Source organism: Anomaloglossus baeobatrachus, chromosome 1 (genome assembly GCF_048569485.1).
Source record: "Anomaloglossus baeobatrachus isolate aAnoBae1 chromosome 1, aAnoBae1.hap1, whole genome shotgun sequence".
In the NCBI taxonomy this organism is placed as follows: Eukaryota; Metazoa; Chordata; class Amphibia; order Anura; family Aromobatidae; genus Anomaloglossus; species Anomaloglossus baeobatrachus.
The window spans coordinates 746,349,987-746,370,995 of NC_134353.1; the positions used below are offsets into that span (position 1 = coordinate 746,349,987).

General features: G+C 47.4%; 1 protein-coding gene across 2 annotated transcripts in view; it reads right to left on the bottom strand.

Annotated features, from left to right (window-relative positions):
• PSMD9 (proteasome 26S subunit, non-ATPase 9) overlaps positions 1 to 21,009 on the bottom strand; it is a 55,994-nt gene that overhangs the window by 16,678 nt on the left and 18,307 nt on the right. For both annotated transcript variants that reach the window (XM_075341827.1, XM_075341828.1), the window contains exons 4-5: positions 13,746 to 13,847; positions 6,797 to 6,885 (exon numbers count right to left, since the gene is read on the bottom strand). In XM_075341827.1, the coding sequence (XP_075197942.1) occupies positions 6,797 to 6,885; positions 13,746 to 13,847 (191 nt within the window). The remainder of the gene's footprint in view (positions 1 to 6,796; positions 6,886 to 13,745; positions 13,848 to 21,009) is intronic.

The following is a 21,009-nucleotide window of genomic DNA, read 5'->3' on the forward strand; positions in this document are numbered from 1 at the left end:
CTCTAGTGCACTGGTTCGGGATGCAATGCTGGACCGGTTACTGGTGTGCCTGCAGTGATGGCATGTGTGAGGAAGGGAATTAAAACTAGTTTTTTCTGTGACGAAGTGGACTTTGAATGAAGAGGTGAGAGAGGACTGGAACGGTTTCATGGATGACTGCACGGAGAGGGAGGGGCGGGAGAGTATAGCAATATGATGTGGAGCGACATGGCTGATGGAGGAGGTGTTCCTGTTAGTCTGAGGCATTATTGCATAATTTAAGTTTTGTTTATTTGTAGAGCCACGAGGTTTGTAGGCTCAAGCTATATAATATAACTATGATTTGAGAACTCTATTATTATATTTACATACATGCAGAGAAAGAACCTGATTTATAAATCACATGTGTTTATCTGTTTATTGTTATCAGTTATATGAAAAGTGAAATACTCTCTGTATTGATCCCTAATAATTTAATAAAAAAAGATCTGATTTAAAAAAAAAAAAAAAATGGCTGCCGGAGCTCTCAGGGGAGGAGGGGGCCGTGGGCGGCGACTAATAAAGTGCGGGAATCTGGTGCCCCACAGTGATCAGTGAGGGGGGAGGAGGACACCTAAAGTATGCTCCAGCCCTCACTGTCGACGTCAAGTCGACCGTCCCGCCCTTACCCCTGACTGGCAGGCCCGGGGGCGGGAGTTATGGTACTAGGCCGCAGAAGCCGGGGACTAAATTTAATACCGCGGCCGACAAACAGGCCCGGTCGGCGCGGTAGTCTCGGCCGTCATAAAAATACAGCAGCCGCTGCGGTGTCCGTGACACGAGCGCTCCATACACCGTGCCCAAGGGGACACAGAGTACCTTCTGGATGCAGGGCCTGTCCCTGATGATATTAAGTCTCCTGTCCGGCAGATTCCCACAGGGGCTGCGGAGGGAGCCCGGTCCCAGTGCCTGGATGACCGGATAGGATCCCACTTCTCCCAGAGCCTCTAAGGGATGGGGAAGGAAAACGGCATGTGGCTCCAGCCTCTGTACCCGCAATGGGTACCTCAACCTTAACAGCACCGCCGACTTAGTGGGGTGAGAAGGGAGCATGCCGGGGGCCCTGGGGCCCTCTTTTCTTCCATCCGATATAATCAGCAGCTGCTGCTGACTAAAATCTGGAGCTTGCGTGAATGTGTGCCTCCTTCAACACAAAGCACAAAACTGAGGAGCCCGTGATGCACGGGAGGGTGTATAAGCAGAGGGGAGGGGTTACACTTTTTAAAGTGTAATACTTTGTGTGGCCTCCGGAGGCAGAAGCTATACACCCAATTGTCTGGGTCTCCCAATGGAGCGACAAAGAAATATAAAATCAATTAATCTGATTGGTAAACGGCGTAGTGGCAAAAAAATTCAAAACGCCAAAATTACGTTTTTTGGTTGCCACAAGTTTTACGCAAAATGCAATAACAGGCGATCAAAACGTAGCATCTGCGCAAAGATTGTACCATTAGAAACGACAGCTCGAGACACAAAAATTAAGCAGTCACTGAGCCATAGATCCCAGAAAAATGAGAACTCTACGGTTTTCGGAAAATGGCGCAAACCATGCGCCACTTTTATTGGACAAGCTTGTGAATTTTTTTTAACCCCATAGATAAAAGTACACCTATACATGTTTGGTGTCTACAAACTTGCACCAACCTCAGGCATCACACCCATACATCAGTTTTACCATATAGTGAACACCGTGAATAAAACATCCCAAAAACTATTGTGCCATCACACTTTTTTTTGTAGTTTTTCCACAGTTGGAATTTTTTTGCTGTTTTCCAGTATACCATATGGTAAAACTTATGGTTTCATTTAAAAGTACAACTTGTCCCGCAAAAAACAAGCCCTCATATGGCAAGATTGACGGAAAAATAAAAACGTTACGGGTCTCGGAAGAAGGGAAGCAAAAAACAAAAACGGAAAGTGCCCCGGGGCTGAAGGGGTTAAAAATCGGATTGCACTCGCACCAGTGTTAATCAATGAGGCAGGTTCCTCTTTCCTGTTATTTCTCCACACGAATCTTGCAATCGTAGCATGCTGCGTTTTGCACAGAGTCTCATCTCACGCACCCCAGCATCGTACTGCACTGGCATGTTATGCGACTGCAGTGCAGTGCATGCAGAGACAGACAGCGTAGGAGATGGGGAGAAAGTGCTCCCTCCATCTCCACCTATGATGCAATCGCAAGACCTGACACCTGCAGCAAAGGGTCATTAGCATATCGCTTCCAATTCTCCCGCATCGGAAGCGGTACGCAAGTGGAAAAGAGCCCTTATAGTGACCGTTTGTTGCTTGTGTTCGTAACACTGGATACCTAAGCTGCAATGCCCTGCACATGAGGTAAGAGATGTGCTATAATCAGGAGAATTTTTAAATTGGAGATATTGTCTAATATTATTACACCTACTACATATTGGGAGAGGATGTTGTAGATTGGAATACCCCTTTAATTTCTGCTGATTTGAGGTACTGAAAAGTAAATGCACTAATATTATTAAGCAGCTACTAAGATGATTTTTCTTTATCTTTAACCCCATCATGACTTTGGCGGTTTCACACATCTTTCCCTGCACATGACCGTTTTTTCTGATCAGCCGACATGTGCCTCTAACAGCCGTGGGTGGATCGGAGATCCGTCCAAGGCTGTTAACCAGTTAAAATTTAACAAGCGCCTGTAGGGAGCGCATCATTCCAAGCTCCCATCGGCACCCCAAGTGACGTGATCACGGGGCACTGATGGGTTATCATGACAACCAGGGGTGAGCTCATGACCCGTGTCTGTCATGACAATCTTCCTGTGAATGCTACGAGCCGACATTCATAAGAGATAGCGATTTTTGCTACACAGAGGAGTGCTGATGCATTGCCCTGTGTAGCACAAGTGATCAGATGAGGACTAGTAAATACAATACAAAAGAAAAAAAAAAAAAAAAAAAAAACCACACAATAAAACTCACAAATGTTCAAATCACCCCCTCTTATGCGTCATTGAAAATAAATAAATAAATAAATAAATAAATAAATACACATATATCTGGCATCACTGCATTCATGCATTCAGAATTGTCCAATCAAAATATCAAATAAATTAATCTGATAGACAGCGTAAGAAGAAAAAAAAAAAAAACACGACAGAATTACAGGTTATTTGGCCAAGGCAACATTGCAATAAAATCCAATAAGGGGCGATCAAATAATCACATCTACCCAAAAATGATATTCTTAAAAACAAAAAATCGGCACAAAAAAAAAACAAAAAAAAAAAAAAACACACACCTTCATCACTAAGCCCCAAGTTTCAAAAAAGAAAAACGCTACGGTTCTTGGAAAATGGTGCCGAAACCAAAAAATTGTTCTTTATAAGAAAAAAAAAAAATAATTCAGACGTTTAAGTAAAAAAAAACCCAACAAACTACTTAAAGTAATAGAAAACTAGACACTTATGGTATCCACGTATTCATACTGACCTGAAGAATCATACTGTCAGCTCAGTTTTACCATATAGTGAATGAGGTAATAAAATAAGAAAAAAAAACCTCAAAAAACAAAATTGTGGAACTTTTTTTTTGCAGTCTCACTGCATTTGGAATTCCCGCCCATTTTATATTACCCTTTATGGTGAAATGAATGCTTTTATTAAAAAGTACAACTCATCCCGCAACAAAAAGCTCTCATAAGGCTGTATTGACAAAAAAGTAAAATGTTACGGCTCTTGGAAGAAGGGAAGGACAAAAAACAACGAAAAATGGCAATGTCATGAAGGGATTAAATAACATTTTCTCATGGATTCACCCCTCTACAAGGGTTACTCCCAGGATTCCATTATTTTTCACAAAGTCCAATAAATGCATACTTACTGTTCATATACAGACTAAGCACAATATGTTTCTAATTCTTGTACTGTCGGGTTGTCTTGTTTTGTATTTTTTTTTTTATCCTATTTAGATTTCTGTGCATCCAGCTCTACATAGCTGAACAGGCGGTCCTATTCTTATCTGCTAAAACTTGACTTCCAAGCAGCAATTACTTCTTAGGTCCTGTGCGCACGCTGCGGATTTTGCCGTGGAATTCCTGCAGAAAATGTATCTAACATTGCAGCACCTATTCCGTAGCAAATCATATGGGTTTTAAAAAAATGCTGTGCGCACACAGATTTTTAAACCCGCGGATTTTCCGCTGTGGAATTAATGAGCATGTCACTTCTTTTCTGCAGGTACCTGCGGTTTTTGCCATGGATAATGGTAAAAATCCGCAGGGACCAACCTGCGGAAAATCCACGGTAAAACCGCATGCGGATTTCGCTGCGATTTTTTTTTACCGCGGGTGCATGATTCTTTAAAAGGGTCCCGATTTTCCTTAAGAAAAAGTCACTTTCTAGTGCGCACATGGCCTTAATAGTACATACTTTTCCCTTCTCTTCTGTGTACTCCAAGGCTCTGACAGCAGAGGAGCAAAGCAAAGTGCGCCTGCGCGAGCCGGCAATCTGCACACTTTGCTCTACCCTTCTGCGGTCAGAGCCTAATAAGTGCGCCTCCACAAAATGATCATGTCTCTGCAAAGGCGCAAAATTTCAGTCGGCAATGTGGATGACATCATAACAAGAACACGGCTATCAGAGCGGATAGGAGGGTCAGGAATCGCACCAAGGACGTCCATCAGACTGGACCGTCCGGATTTACATACAGTGCTGGAGATTTTCAAAAGGTATTTAGGGGCTATACAAGGGGAGTCAGAGGATAACATGCACCTTTATAGAATGCAGCACAGGAACTGCTGAAGGCGGTAGTTTTGGTATATACATTAAAAATCTAGTGACAGGTTCATTTTAACACTAGAAGTCCCAGAAATTTCGAGCGATTTTTGGGTTCCAAAAGGTAGAAATGTTAAATGACCCCTCTCTGGGACTTCTAGTGTTAATTAAATAGAATAATCAATTGCTTGTGTTCTTCACTTAAACAGATGCCTGTATGTCTCTGCTGATGGACTGTGAACGCAACATCTCATTGTTGACTTAAAGATTACCAGCAATGAAAAGTGATCTAAAGGGTAACGTATTTCCGGTGGAGTGTAACATGCCTGGCATGCTATTGTAAGGAGGCTTATAAGCCATGCAATGTTCCTCTGGGAAATTAACATGTTTGTGACCTGGACACTTTTCGTTTTTGCTTTTTCCTCCCCTTATCCCCAGAGCCATAACTTTTTTTTATTTTATTTGTCCATATAGACATATGAGGGCTTGTTGTGTTTTGTTTTTTTGTTTTGTTTTACGAGATGAGATAGGACTTTTGAATGTCACCCCTTCATTTTACCGCACACACACAGAATTTACACAGAATTCTGACATTTTGGGGGGGGGGGGGGAAGGAGTTTGTACAGTGTGCATTTTTTGGTAAAAAATAGCCTTACAATAGGCTTCTACTCACTATGGCGATAACGAAACATGTCCAGTTTTCTATTATTTTAGTGTTGAAAAAAAAAGAAAAAAAAAAAAAAAAAAAAAAAAAAAATCAGGATTTTGTAAGAAAAAAAAAAATTTGGGAGGGTTTGAGTCACCATTTTCCAAGACTTGCAACACTTCAAATTTTCAGGCAATGGAGCTGTGTGATAGCTTTTTTTGTTTTGCATTACGTTTTTTCATTTTCATTGATACCATTTTGGGATGGGCATGCCGTTTTGATAACTTGCTACAGCATTTTTTTTTGCGTTATTGCAGCGACCCAAACACCCATCGTTCTTGAATTATTTTTATTTATTTTATTTACTGATCGGGTTAATTATTTTCATATTTTGATAGATCGGACTTTTCTGAATGCAGCGATACCACATATGTGTATTTGTTTGAACTGATGCTTTTTTTGCATTTCACTGTTTTTTTAAATAGTTCTCTTAGAAGACTATAACCTGCGATCATCTGATGGTATTACTGTGTATAGCAAAAATCAGTCTCCTTTGAAGCCCGGCCACAGGCAGGGTTTCAAGGGAGCGCTACTATGACAAGCATGGAGGTCTTCAGCAGACCCCCTGTTGCCATAACAACCCACTGGTGACCTTTAAATCAAACCACAGGTGCGCCAATGGAAGCTGAAAATAGAAAACACCGGCATCGGGGCAAAATCTTGTTCTCAGAGTTTGACAGTGGGATTTAAACAGGTTAACAATTGTGGGTGGAACTCCGCTCCACCCGTGATGGTTAGTAACGGCTGGGACATAAAGCCATTATGTGCCGAATATGGAGCGAGCTGAACCAGTGAGGCCCTCCATACACCAGCTTCCAACATACGCAGTACATGTATGGTGGATGTCATAAAGGGGTTAAATATGTAAACTTTTAGGCATGCCACTTCCAATAGGTGTCACTAGAGTTCAAGTTCTCTTTCTCTCTGAAGAGGCAATTTGCATATTTACTTTCCTAGAGGAGCATTGCATGGCTTATAAGCTTCCTTACACTGACATGCTTGACATTTCTCTCTCCTCAAGGAGAAACATTACCCCCTTAGATCCCAGTCATAAGCCTCTCATACAGCCAAGTCACATATCATGCTTTGTACTGACGTGGGGTAACACCCCGAAGCACCAGGTCTGCAAATTGAGATTTTGGTTTGGCTTTTATCCTAACTCCTATGGCAAGGCTTGATTTTAATTTTTCACTTTGCTACTTGCAATTAGTGGCACTAGAGTTTGTCCTCTTTCTCCAAAAAGACAATATGCATATAGCAGTTTAAGGAAACTTATCAGTTTGGAAATGCTGTGCAATCTATGGCCGGCATGTTATAGAGCCACTTACCCTAAAAGCCCTTTTCCATTCCATCGCTGAGGTGTAAGTCCCAAATGAATGGACTTTCCATCTCGAACTACAGTCACACTTAATGGTTTCTGAAATAACAGGAAAATTAAACAATTACGAACGCATTACCACAACAGATGGAAAATAGACCAGGCAGCTCAGACCATTGCTATGAAAGGAAGAGGGGGGGGGGGGGGAAATGTGTTCCTCACATTCTACTTTATGCTCATCCAGTTTACTAAGGGTGCATTTGCACTGCATTTAAAGAATGCTTGTTTCCCAATAATCATGTAGTGAAAATAGACTGCTGATCACCGAACAAATGCCCAAAACACTTCTTTATCAGGTGACATTTTAGCTTGCTTAAAAGGGAATCTGTCATCAGGTTTTGCCACCTAATCTAAAAACAGCACAACGTAGGGGCAGAGATCCTGATTCCAGCGATGTGTCACTTACTTAGTGTAGGTTTGATAAAATCCCTGATTACTCAGCAGTAGATTAGCATTAGAGGACTACTTAACAGTGCTGCCAGATTAGTCCAGAATATTCATGAGCTCTGTATAACTGCTAGATCTGCAGCAGAGAAACATTGATTTTATCAAAATCAGAGCAAACAGCTCAGCAAGTGACACATCGCTGAAATCAGGGTATTTGTCTCTAAATTATGCTTCTCTCAGATGGGATAGCAAAAGCCTGGTGACCGATTCCCTTTAACAAAATCATCGTTCTCAGCAGCGGCACATCATCCTGTGCATAGAGGACATGTGCTACTGAGTACAATGAAAGACTATGTGCACCTGATCATTGACAGATGCACTCTGCCTGTGTAAACAAGCTATTATAATATAATATATATTTCTTTGTCGCTCCATTGGGAGACCCAGACAATTGGGTGTATAGCTACTGCCTCCGGAGGCCACACAAAGTATTACACTTTAAAAAGTATAACCCCTCCCCTCTGCCTATACACCCTCCCGTGCATCACGGGCCCATCAGTTTTTTGCTTTGTGTTGAAGGAGGCACACATGCACACAATGCTCCACATTTTAGTCAGCAGCAGCTGCTGACTATTTCGGATGGAAGAAAAGAGGGCCCCTAAGGGCCCCCGGCATGCTCCCTTCTCACCCCACTGAGTCGGCGGTGTTGTTAAGGTTGAGGTACCCATTGCGGGTACAAAGGCAGGAGCCACATGCAGTTTTCCTTCCCCATCCCTTAGGGGCTCTGGGTGAAGTGGGATCCTAACCGGTCATCCAGGCACTGGGACCGGGCTCCCTCCGCAGCCCCTGGTGGTATCTGCCGGACAGGAGACTGAGTATCGTCAGGGACAAGGCCCTGCAACTACAGGTACTCTGTGTCCCCTTTGGGACGGTGCATGGAGCACCTGGGCCTCAGACGCTGCAGCGCCTGCAGTGTTGTTTTTTGTCCGGGACTACCGCGCCGACCGTGCCTGATTGCCGGCCGCGGTTTTTACGGCCTAGTACATTAAACGCCCGCCCCCGGGCCTGCCAGTCAGGGGCAAGGGCGGGACGGTCGGTCTGACGCCGACAGTGAGGGCTGGAGCACACATTGCTGTCCTCCTCCCCCCTCACTAATCCCTATGGGGCACCAGTTCCCGCACTTTTGTAAGTTACGCCCACGGGTCCCTCCTCCCCTGTGAACGCCGACAGCCATGTTTTAACACATACTGCCGGTGGAGGACTTCTGGCTGCAGCTCTGGGAGACCCGAGGCAGGGAATCTGGTGGCCACACACCGCTGGAGCGGTTGGTAAGCCACACCGGTTACCGGTGCTGGTCCCCCTAGGGTGCTGAACTGTATATAGATACATTATATTTGTATACTTTTTCCGGTTCAGCTGTACTGTTCACTTGTGGCTATATACCCTCAGTGATCACGCTCCTGGGAGACAACAGCATGTCGTTCACAAGGAGCAAGGGGGCCAAGGCACAGGGTTATTTTGCTACCTGTACCTCTTGTGCGGCTATGTTACCTGCAGGTTCCACCTACCCTCACTGTGAGCAATGCTCGGCCCCTGTGGCACTCGCTCAGCCGGAGCCTGAGGCACTAGGGGGTCCCTCGGCCCAGGTAGAACCGCCGGCCCCCCCTGTCCAGATGGCAGGGACAGAGTTTGCTGTTTTAGCCGACAAACTCTGAGTCGCTTTCTCATTCCATGACTCAGTCTATGGATAAATGGTCTGCTAAGTTTCTAGAGGTTTTGCAGTCCAGACCGGCCCTTACACAGGCCCCGGGCACTGCGGGATCACCCCCAGGCACCTCTCGGTCTGCGACTAAGCGTGTTCCTGGTGTGGCCTCTAGTTATTACGTGCAGGACTCCGGCACGGACCGCAGTCCCAGACCAGCTAAGCGGGCTCGCTTAGAATCTTCCCCGACTTCATCACGCAGTTCGGGGTCTCAGCTTGAGGATTCTCTAGCGGAGGAGGCGGAGGTCGCAGCTCAGGACTCTGACCCTGACGTTGCTCTCAATCTGGATACACCTGAAGGGGACGCCATAGTAAATGACCTTATAGCGTCCATCAACCAGGTGCTAGATCTGTCTCCCCCAACTCCGCCTACAGAGGATTCGGCTTCACAACAGGAGAAACACCAGTTTAGGTTTCCTAAACGTACCCGGAGTGCTTTCTTCGATCACTCTAACTTTAGAGATGCTGTCCAGAAGCACAGGGCTTTCCCGGACAAGCGATTTACTAAACGCCTTAATGACACACGTTACCCCTTCCCCGCTGACGTGGTTAAGGGTTGGGCTCAGTGTCCCAAGGTGGATCCTCCAGTCTCTAGACTGGCGGCTAGATCCGTAGTAGCAGTGGCTGACGGTGCATCGCTCAAGGATGCCACGGACAGGCAGATAGAGCTCCTACTGAAATCCATCTATGAAGCCATAGGCGCGTCTTTTGCCCCAGCCTTTGCAGCTGTGTGGGCACTCCAGGCTCTCTCAGCTTGTCTGTCTGAGATTAATGCGGTCACCCGTACCGCTGCGCCACAAGTAACATCTTTGACTTCTCAGGCGTCAGTATTTGCATCCTACGCCATGAATGCTGTCCTGGACTCGGCTAGCCGTACAGGGGTAGCATCCGCCAATTCTGTGGCAGTCCGCAGAGCCATGTGGCTACGCGAATGGAAGGCAGACTCTGCTTCCAAAAAGTTCTTGACCGGTTTGCCTTTTTCTGGCGACCGACTGTTTGGCGAGCGATTGGATGAAATTATTAAGCAATCCAAGGGAAAGGACTCGTCCTTACCCCAACCCAAACCAAACAGACCTCAGCAACGGAAAGTTCAAGCGAGGTTTCGGTCCTTTCGGCCCTCAGCCAGATCCCAACCCTCCTCGTCCAACAGGCCACAGAAGAGCCAGAGGAACTCTTCTGCATGGCGGTCTAAGTCACGTCCTCCAAAGACCACCGGAGGCACCGTCTCCAAGGCGGCCTCCTCATGACTTTCGGCCGCCCCAAACCGCATCCTCGGTCGGTGGCAGGCTCTCCCGCTTTTGCGACGCCTGGTGGCCACATGTCCAAGACCGATGGGTGAGAGACATTCTGTCTCACGGTTACAGGATAGAGTTCAGCTCTCGTCCTCCGACTCGTTTTTTCAGAACATCTCCGCCCCCCGAGCGGACCGTTGCACTTTTTCAGGCGGTGGACACTCTGAAAACAGAAGGAGTGGTGATCCCCGTTCCCCTTCAGGAACGCGGTCGCGGTTTTTACTCCAATCTGTTCGTGGTGCCAAAAAAGGACGGCTCATTCCGTCCCGTTTTGGACCTCAAATTGCTCAACAGACATGTGACAGCCAGGCGGTTTCGCATGGAATCCCTCCGATCTGTCATCGCTTCGATGTCCCAAGGAGACTTCCTAGCATCAATCGACATCAAAGATGCCTATCTCCATGTGCCGATCGCTCAAGAGCATCAACGCTTCCTGCGTTTCGCCATCGGGGACGAACACCTTCAGTTTGTGGCACTGCCTTTCGGCCTGGCGACAGCCCCACGGGTCTTCACCAAGGTCATGGCATCTGTCGTAGCGATCCTACACTCTCAGGGCCACTCGGTGATCCCTTACCTAGACGATCTCCTAGTCAAGGCACCCTCACGGGTGGCTTGTCAACACAGTCTGACCGTTGCTCTGGAGACTCTCCAGAGGTTCGGGTGGATCATCAATTTTCCAAAGTCAAAATTGTCTCCGACCCAGTCACTGACGTACCTCGGGATGGAGTTTCATACTCTCTCAGCGATGGTCAAGCTGCCGCTGGACAAACAGCGGTCGCTGCAGACAGGGGTGCAATCCCTTCTTCGGGCCCAGTCGCACCCCTTGAGGCGCCTCATGCACTTCCTGGGGAAGATGGTGGCAGCAATGGAGGCAGTTCCATTTGCGCAATTTCATCTGCGTCCTCTCCAATGGGACATTCTCCGCAAATGGGACAAGAGGCCGACGTCCTTAGACAGGAACGTCTCTCTGTCTCTGGAAGCCAAGACCTCGCTTCAGTGGTGGCTTCTCCCCACTTCTCTGTCGAAAGGAAAATCCTTTCTGCCCCCATCCTGGGCTGTGGTCACGACGGACGTGAGCCTGTCAGGATGGGGAGCGTTTTTTCTCCACCACAAGGCTCAGGGAACCTGGACTCCGACAGAGTCCTCCATTCAGATCAATGTTCTGGAGATAAGGGCAGTGTATCTAGCCCTCAAGGCGTTCCATCGGTGGCTCGAGGGCAGGCAGATCCGCATACAGTCGGACAACGCCACGGCGGTTGCGTACATCAACCACCAGGGCGGCACTCGCAGTCGTCAAGCCTTCCAAGAAGTCCGGCGGATTCTGCTGTGGGCGGAGGCCACAGCCTCCACCATCTCCGCGGTTCACATTCCGGGCGTAGAAAACTGGGAAGCAGACTTCCACAGTCGCCAGGGCATGGACGCAGGGGAATGGTCTCTCCACCAGGACGTGTTTCAAGAGATCTGTTGCCGCTGGGGAACGCCGGACGTCGATCTCATGGCGTCTCGGCACAACAACAAGGTCCCGGCATTCATGGCACGGTCTCAGGACCACAGAGCTCTGGCGGCGGACGCTTTAGTTCAGGATTGGTCGCAGTTTCAACTGCCTTATGTATTCCCTCCTCTGGCAATGCTGCCCAGAGTGTTGCGCAAGATCAGGTCCGACTGCCGCCGCGCCATCCTCGTCGCTCCAGATTGGCCGAGGCGGTCGTGGTACCCGGATCTGTGGCATCTCACGGTGGGGCAACCGTGGGCGCTCCCAGACCGACCAGACTTGCTATCTCAAGGGCCATTTTTCCATCTGAATTCTGCGGCCCTCAACCTGACTGTGTGGCCATTGAGTCCTGGCTCTTAGCGTCCTCAGGGTTGCCTCAAGATGTCATTGCCACTATGAGACAGGCCAGGAAACCAACCTCCGCCAAGATCTATCACAGGGCTTGGAGGATCTTCTTAGCCTGGTGCTCTGAGAGGGGGTTTATCCCCTGGCCGTTTGCCTTACCCAGGTTTCTTTCCTTCCTTCAATCGGGATTGGACAAGGGTTTGTCTCTCGGCTCTCTCAAAGGTCAAGTCTCGGCGCTTTCCGTGTTTTTTCAAAAGCGTCTAGCCAGGCTTCCGCAGGTCCGCACGTTCCTGCAGGGAGTTTGCCACATAGTCCCACCTTACAAGCGCCCGCTGGAACCCTGGGATCTCAACATGGTTCTACGGGCTCTTCAAAAAACACCTTTTGAGCCGCTGCGGGATGTCTCTCTATCACGTCTTTCGCAGAAGGTGGCATTTCTAGTGGCGGTTACTTCACTCCGTAGAGTGTCAGAGCTTGCAGCGCTGTCTTGCAAAGGCCCTTTCCTGGTTTTTCACCAGGATAAGGTGGTTCTGCGTCCGATCCCGGACTTTCTCCCTAAGGTGGTGTCCACTTTTCATCTCAATCAGGATATCTCCTTACCTTCATTTTGCCCTCATCCAATTCACCAATGTGAAAAGGATTTGCATTTGTTAGATCTAGTGAGAGCACTCCGGATCTACGTGTCTCGCACGGCGCCACTGCGCCGCTCTGATGCGCTCTTTGTCCTTGTCGCTGGCCAGCGTAAGGGGTCGCAGGCTTCCAAGTCAACCTTGGCTCGGTGGATCAAGGAACCGATTTTTGAAGCCTACCGTTCTTCTGGGCTTCCGATTCCTTCAGGGCTGAAAGCCCATTCTACCAGAGCCGTGGGTGCGTCCTGGGCATTGCGGCACCAGGCTACGGCTCAGCAGGTGTGTCAGGCGGCTACCTGGTCGAGTCTGCACACTTTCACGAAACACTATCAGGTGCATACCTATGCTTCGGCAGATGCCAGCCTAGGTAGGCGAGTCCTTCAGGCGGCGGTTGCCCACCTGTAAGAGGGGGCCGTTGTTTCGGCTCTTTTTATCGAGGTATTCTTTTACCCACCCAGGGACTGCTTTTGGACGTCCCAATTGTCTGGGTCTCCCAATGGAGCGACAAAGAAGAAGGGAATTTTGTTTACTTACCGTAAATTCCTTTTCTTCTAGCTCCTATTGGGAGACCCAGCACCCGCCCCTGTTCCCTTCGGGCTGTTTGTTCTTTTGTGTACACATGTTGTTCATGTTGAATTGTTCTTTTGGTTCATGGTTTCAGTTCTCCGAACATCCTTCGGATTGAATTTACCTTAGACCAACTTATAAGTTTCCTCCTTCCTGCTTTGGCACCAAAACTGATGGGCCCATGATGCACGGGAGGGTGTATAGGCAGAGGGGAGGGGTTACACTTTTTAAAGTGTAATACTTTGTGTGGCCTCCGGAGGCAGTAGCTATACACCCAATTGTCTGGGTCTCCCAATAGGAGCTAGAAGAAAAGGAATTTACGGTAAGTAAACAAAATTCCCTTCATATATCAGATTGGCAGTTTAATCACCACAAATCGTTCACTATAAACCTCTATCTATTGAGAAAGATACAGGGACACTTACCCCCTCACTGTGCTGTACTACAGTTGCAATATTCTGTAGGGTCTGGAAGTTGTTTGTATTTACTGAACCAAATGCAATTATTTCATCTCCAACCTGCAATCCCTAAAAACAGACAAAAAAAATGTTTAAAAGACTTGCATGTAAATAAAACCTGTAGATCCTCAACCATGAGACATTGTCTGACCAGGCCAGCATAGCCTAAAGAGTCACATATACGGTAATGGACAATGGGAATGTGATACTAGCACATATTACCTATGCACACAATTTGGGAGGGGGTCCTAATGATGCTCAATATTTAGTAAAATCTTTATTTTTATATAGCGCTAACATATTCCGCAGCGCTTTACAGACATCAGGAATGCTGTCCCCATTGGGGCTCACAATTTAAATTCCCTATCTGTATGTCTTTGGAGTGTGGGAGGAAACCCACACAAACATGGGGAGAACATACAAACTCCTTGCAGATGTTGTCCTTGGTGGGATTCGAACCCAGGACCCCAGCGCTGCAAGACTGCAGTGCTAACCACTGAGCCACCGTGCCGCCCAAATTTACATGTTAAGTGAAGGTATTGTATTAGTTGGTGCCACTGAGCTGCATGCAGTTGCTCTGCACGTACTACAAATTGTGCTCCTTATATCCTAAAGAGATGCAGATGTATCTGTGAAGCAAATTCCCTTTTTTAGGTAAAAAATCTGCCATCAAGCAAGCTAGAAAATGTGGTAATAATAGAACAGTTATCAGCCGGTATGTATCACAGGACCAGCAGTCTCCGCTTTTTCATACATGGCCTCCACTTACTATTACAAAGACTAGTTGGATTTTCAATGTGTGAGATAACAGATTCATGGATACAACCAAGCATAGTCTGGAAAAAAAACTGTTATTTTGTTTTTATGTAGCGACTCTAAGAAAATTTTATTTGAAATAAATGCATTTTTTGTCATAATTAATCATGTATATTTAAAAAAAAAAAAAAAATTCTCAACTGCTTCTGACATACTGGTACCACACATGTGTCAAGAGCGAGCCCTTATTTTTCCCGGCAGATGATGGCCATTTCCCAGCTCATAGGATGCACACTTTCACGTGCCAATCGGCCTCCAGCGACAAGATCTCAGGGAGCCGATGGGTTGCTAAAGCAGTTGGGGGTCTGCTGAAGACACAATGCCTGCCATTATAGTTCATTGTTGAAGTTCAGGGCTTCTTTGGAGACTGATATTTACTATATACTGCAATACTACAATAATGCAGTATGTAGTATAAACGACCAGACAATCGCAGGTTCAAGGTTCAAGTCACACAAACGGACTACAAAATAGTGTAGAGTAAAAATAAAGGTTTTTTTAAACATCTGGAAAAAAAAAAAAAAAACAAAAAAAAAAAACAAACTAAAAATATAAAGCACCACTCTTTCCCCTAATAAAAAGAAAAACACACATCACAATTTGTTAAAGTCAGATCTATCAAAATATAAAAATTTATTAACCCAAAATGTAAACACCATGAAGAAAGAAAAAAATGCCTGAATTGTATTTTTTTTCTGACAAACAAAAAACAATAAATATAAAAAAGGGAAGTGATGAAAACATATCTACTTAAGAAAAAGTTAATAAAAATGTCAAAAAAAATCCACAAAACACACAAGCCTTCACACAGTATCATCATCCAGACTATCAAAACATTACAAGTCCTGGAAAATGCTGATACAAGCAAATATTTTTTTATTTTTATTTTTAAAATACCTTCTGAATTTAAATAATTCGTATCAAGAGATGGGCCTGATCGTGCATTGCTTTAGTTTTAAAATCACTGGACTTCTGTCAGTTCTGCCCATCCCCCACACTGCCTGACCTGAGATGTGTCAACGCTTCAGTAATCACATTAGTCTCTTGTACTCAACTTGTACTCGCTCTGCAGTGAGGTCAGAGCAGTCATTACATATCACACAGGAGCAGTCCAGAACAGGCAGGATACTCCTGAGTAATTTCTTGAGCACAGCAGATACTTACTGATACACACAGTAATCAGGATGGCCAATAGAAGGGTTTGTAATGTGACACAGCTAAACTCAGCTGCACTCCCCCTCCCCCTACACTGACTTATGCAGCAGATTAGACTAGATCATAGCTAGATCCTTACATCTCACACACTTATTTCCTTTCAGTGATTTGCTGCCTGCTTAGGATTGGTCATCATCATACAGGGAGAAAAAAAAAAGTACATAACTCAGTGAAAACGTAACTGATTAGGTGCCAAGTACTTTGATTGATATCTTCAGAATGGAGAGGCAATAAACATATTAAAAAAATATGCATGTTTTATTCCACTTTGCAGTTAAACTAGACGCCTGATGAAATGTTAACATGGGAAACTTGGCTACACGTCCTATAAGTTGGCAGTACCCAACACCCTATAAATTTTGAAGAAAGAGCGAATCACTGAATATTTATAGTGGGTGCCCAAACTTTCACTCTATAGCAGATGTCAGGCAGAAGACGGGTCAAGAATATTGGAGATCAACATACATGTTCCGTTTATTCTCATGGGAAATAAGTCACCACCAGAGTGTCTGGCAGCAGCTTATTCCCCTTCATCCACATGCAGATATGGCAGAACAGAGGGTGCACATACATGAGGGGGTCGGAGGCACTAGCCGTCAGGCAAACAAAGGTTTCAGCTGCTATGAACCTCCTCCTGACAGTGTGTGTGAAAAGAAGGGAATTTTGTTTACTTACCGTAAATTCCTTTTCTTCTAGCTCCAATTGGGAGACCCAGACAATTGGGTGTATAGCTATTGCCTCTGGAGGCCACACAAAGTATTACACTTAAAAGTGTAAGGCCCCTCCCCTTCTGGCTATACACCCCCAGTGGGATCACTGGCTCACCAGTTTTAGTGCCAAAGCAAGAAGGAGGAAAGCCAATAACTGGTTTAAAGACCAATTCAATCCGAGGAAACATCGGAGAACTGAACCATACCACATGAACAACATGTGTACCCGAAAAAACAGAAAAACCCCGAGAAAACAGGGCGGGTGCTGGGTCTCCCAATTGGAGCTAGAAGAAAAGGAATTTACGGTAAGTAAACAAAATTCCCTTCTTCTTTGTCGCTCCATTGGGAGACCCAGACAATTGGGATGTCCAAAAGCAATCCCTGGGTGGGTAAAAGAATACCTCATGATAGGGCCGTCAAACGGCCCTCTCCTACAGGTGGCCAACCGCCGCCTGAATGACTTATCTACCTAGGCTGGCGTCTGCCGAAGCGTAGGTATGCATCTGATAATGCTTGGTAAAAGTAAGTAGACTCGACCAGGTGGGTGCCTGACACACCTGCTGAGCCGTAGCCTGGTGCCGTAATGCCCAGGATGCACCCACGGCTCTGGTAGAATGGGCCTTCGGCCTTGAGAGAACCAGAAGCCCAGTAGAACTGTAGGTTTCAAGAATTGGTTCCTCGAGCCCCCGAGCAAGGGTGGATCTGGAAGCTTGCGACTGTTTACGCCGACCAGCGACAAAGAGTGCATCCGGGTGGCGCAGGAGCGCCATGCGGGAAGTAGAACCTGAGTGCTCTCACCAGAACCAACAGATGCAAATCTTTCTGAAATTGATGGACTGGACGAGGACACAAAGAAGGTGAGGTGATATCCTGATTGATATGAAAATGGGATACCACCTTAGGGAGAAATTCCGGAACCGGACGCAGAACTACTCTGTCCTGGTGAAGGACCAGGAAGGGAGTTTGTATGAGAGCGTTGCTAGCTCGGAAACTCTCCTAAGAGACGAGACCGTTACTAGAAGGCCACTTCCCGTGAAAACGGGAAGGGAGACATCCTTCAAAGGCTCGAAAGGCGGCATCTGGAGAGCAATTAGAACCTTGTTCAGATCTCAGGGCTCTAACGGCCGCTTGTACGGAGTGCTGAGAAGACAAACTCCCCGTAGGAACGTGCGTACCTGAGGAAGTCGTCGTTTCTGAAAGAATACAGATAGCGCTGAGACTTGTCCCTAAAGGGAACTGAGCGACAACCCATTTTCCTACCTAGATTGCAGGAAGGAAGGAAACATAGACGATGCAACCGGCCAGGGAGAAACACCCTGCGCCGAGCACCGAGATAAGAACATCTTCCACGTCCTGTGGTCAATCTTGGCGGACGTTGGTATGCTAGCCTGTCTCATGGTGGCAACCACGTCCTGAGGTAATCCTGACGACACTAGGTTCCAGGACTCAATGCCACACCATCCGGTTGAGGGCCGTAGAATCCAAATGGAAGAATGGCCCTTGAGACAGCCAGTCTGATTGGTCTGGTAGTGCCCCCGGTTAGCCTACCGTGAGGCACCACAGAACCGAGTACCACAACATCCTCGGCCAATTTGTAGCGACGAGGATGGCGCGGCCGCAGTCGGTCTTGATCTAGCGCAGTACTCTGGGCAACAATGCCAGAGGTGGCACCTAAGGTAGCTGGAACTGCGACCAATGCTGAACTAAGGCGTTTGCCGCCAGAGCTCGATGATTGTGAAACCGTGCCATGAAGCTGGCACATTGTTGTTGTGCCGTGACGCCATTAGATCGACGTCCGGCCTCTGTCAGCGGCGCCAGATCTCCTGAAACCCGTCCGGGTGAGGAGACCATACTCTTTCGGCCACACCTCAGCGACTTAGGAAGTCAGCTTCCTAGTTTCCACACTTGGGATGTGAATTGTGGATATGGTGGATGCCGTGTCTTCCACCCACATCAGAACCTGCCGGACTTCCTGGAAGGCTTGCCGGTTGCGCGTTCTTCCTTGGTGGTTGATGTATGCCACCGCTGTGGAGCTGTCCGACTGAAGTCGGATATGCTTGCTTTCCAGCCGCTGTTGGAAGGATTGTAGGGCAAGATACACTGCTCTGTGTTCAAGAACATTGATCTGAAGAGTGGACTCTTGCTGAGTCCACGTACCCTGAGCGCTGTAGTGGAGAAAAACTGCTCCCCACCCTGATAGACTCGCGTCTGTCGTAACTATCGCCCAGGACGGGGATAGGAAGGACCTTCCTTTTGACCAAGAGGTGAGAAGAAGCCACCACCGTAGAGATTCCTTGGCCGCCTGAGAAGAACGACGACTCTGTTGAGGGACGTCGACTCCTCGTCCCATTGGCGGAGCATGTCCCATTGTAGTGGACGCAGTAAAACTGCGCGAAAGGAACTGCCTCCATTGCTACCATCTTACGTAGGAAGTGCATGAGGCGTGTCAATGTGTGCGACTGGTTCTTAAAGAAGAGCTTGCAGCCCGTAGTGAATGCTGTTTGTCTAGCGGCAGCTTCACTATCGCTGAGAGAGTAAGAAACTCTATGCCTAGATATGTTATCGATAGGGTCGGGGTCGGATCTGACTTTAAAAAGTTGATGATCCACCCAAAACTCTAGAGAGTCTCCAGCGCAACGTTCGGGCAGTGTTGGCATGTTTCCTAAGAGAGTGCCTTGACAAGTAGATCGTCTAAATACGGGACCACAGAGTGACCCTGAGAGTGCAGGACTGTGACTACTGCTGCCCTGACCTTGGCGAAGACCAGTTGGACTGTCGCTAGCCGGAAGGTAGAGCTACGAACAGAGGGTGTTCGTCTCCTATAACGAAGCGTAGAAACGCTAGTGCTCTGGATCAATCGGCACGTGTGGATAAGCATCCTTGATGCCTAATGATGCTAGGAAATATCCTTGGGACCTTGAGGCGATGACATGGCGGAGGGATTCCATCCGGAACCGCCTGGTGTCCACGAGCTTGCTGAGCATTTTTAGATCCAGAACGGGACGGAACGGCCCGTTGTTATAGGTACCGCAAAGAATTTGGGGTAAAAACCGTGACCTTGTTCCTGAAGAGGAACGGGGGTCATCACTCTTTCTGCCTATAGAGTGCACCCTGTTTGCAGAAGAGCAGCGGCCCGGCCGGGAGGTGGAGAAATTCTGAAGAATCGAGTTGGAGGACGAGAAGTGAGCTCTATCCTGTACCCGTGAGACAGAATGTCTCACACTCAATGGTCATTGACCTATGGCAGCTAAATATCGCCAAGGCGGGAGAGCCTGCTACCGACCGAGGCCGCAAGTCATGAGGAAGCCGCCTTGGAAGCGGGTTTTCCGACTGTCGCTTTTTTGGGCGAGACTGAGCCCGCTAAGAATCTTAGCTCCTCTGATCCTTTTGAGTCCACCTTGGACGAGGAAAAATGGGACCTGCCCGAGCCTCGAAAAGGCCGAAAACCCCGACTGCCTCTTGCTCTGTTGGGGTTTGTTGTGTCCGGGCTGAGGAAAGGATGAATCCTTACCCCTGGACTGTTTGATGGTTACATCCAACGCTCACCAAACAGTCGGTCAGCAGAAAAAAGGCAACTGGTTAGGCAACCTTTTTTGGAAGCAGAATCTGCCTTCCATTCACTTAACGAGCAGACCAGGCTCTGCTTAAAAACACGGAGTAGCGGAGACTACCGCCGCACGGTTCGCAGAGTCCAGGACAACCTGAATCGCGTAAGAAACAAATGCAGACATTTGAGAGGTTAAGGATGCCACCTGCGGCACAGATGTACGTGTAACCGTGTCAATCTGTGTAAGACAAGCTGAAATAGTTTGGAGTGCCCCAAGGGAGAGAATGCCGGAGCCAACGGTGCGCCGACAGCCTCATAGATGGCTTTCGACCAGAGATCCATCTGTCTGTCAGTGGCATCTTTGAGTTTGCAGTTCCATCTCCCACTGCAACTATGGATCTAGCTACAAGCCTGGAGATTGGAGGATGCCGCTCGGGACATTGGGTCCAGTCCTTGACCAAGTCAGGGGACAGGGATAGCGTGTATCCTAAGCCGTTTGGAGAAGCGCATATCTGGATAAGCGTGGTGTTCCTGGACTGCCTCTCTGAAGGCAGAGTGGTCCAGAAAAATACGTGAAGCTGACTCCTCCACTGGAGGAGTTGTGAGAAATAACCCACATTCTATAGATGGACGCTATAAGATTATTTACTATGGCGTCACAATCAGGTGTATCCAGATTGAGAGCGGTCTCAGGATCAGAATCCTGAGCCGCTACTTCCGCCTCATTACACAGCGAGTCCTTCTGTTAGGACCCTGATGAAACCGAGGCCGCTCATAGCGAGCCCACTTAGGCTGTCTGGGACTGACGTCCGTGCAGAGCCGTGACTCTGGGATGCGTGTGACATTCCCGGAGCTGCTAGTTATTCACACTGAGGGGGGCCATGGATCAATGATTCAACAGTGCCCATATTGTGAGAGACATGTCCGGACTGCTAGGCTTCTA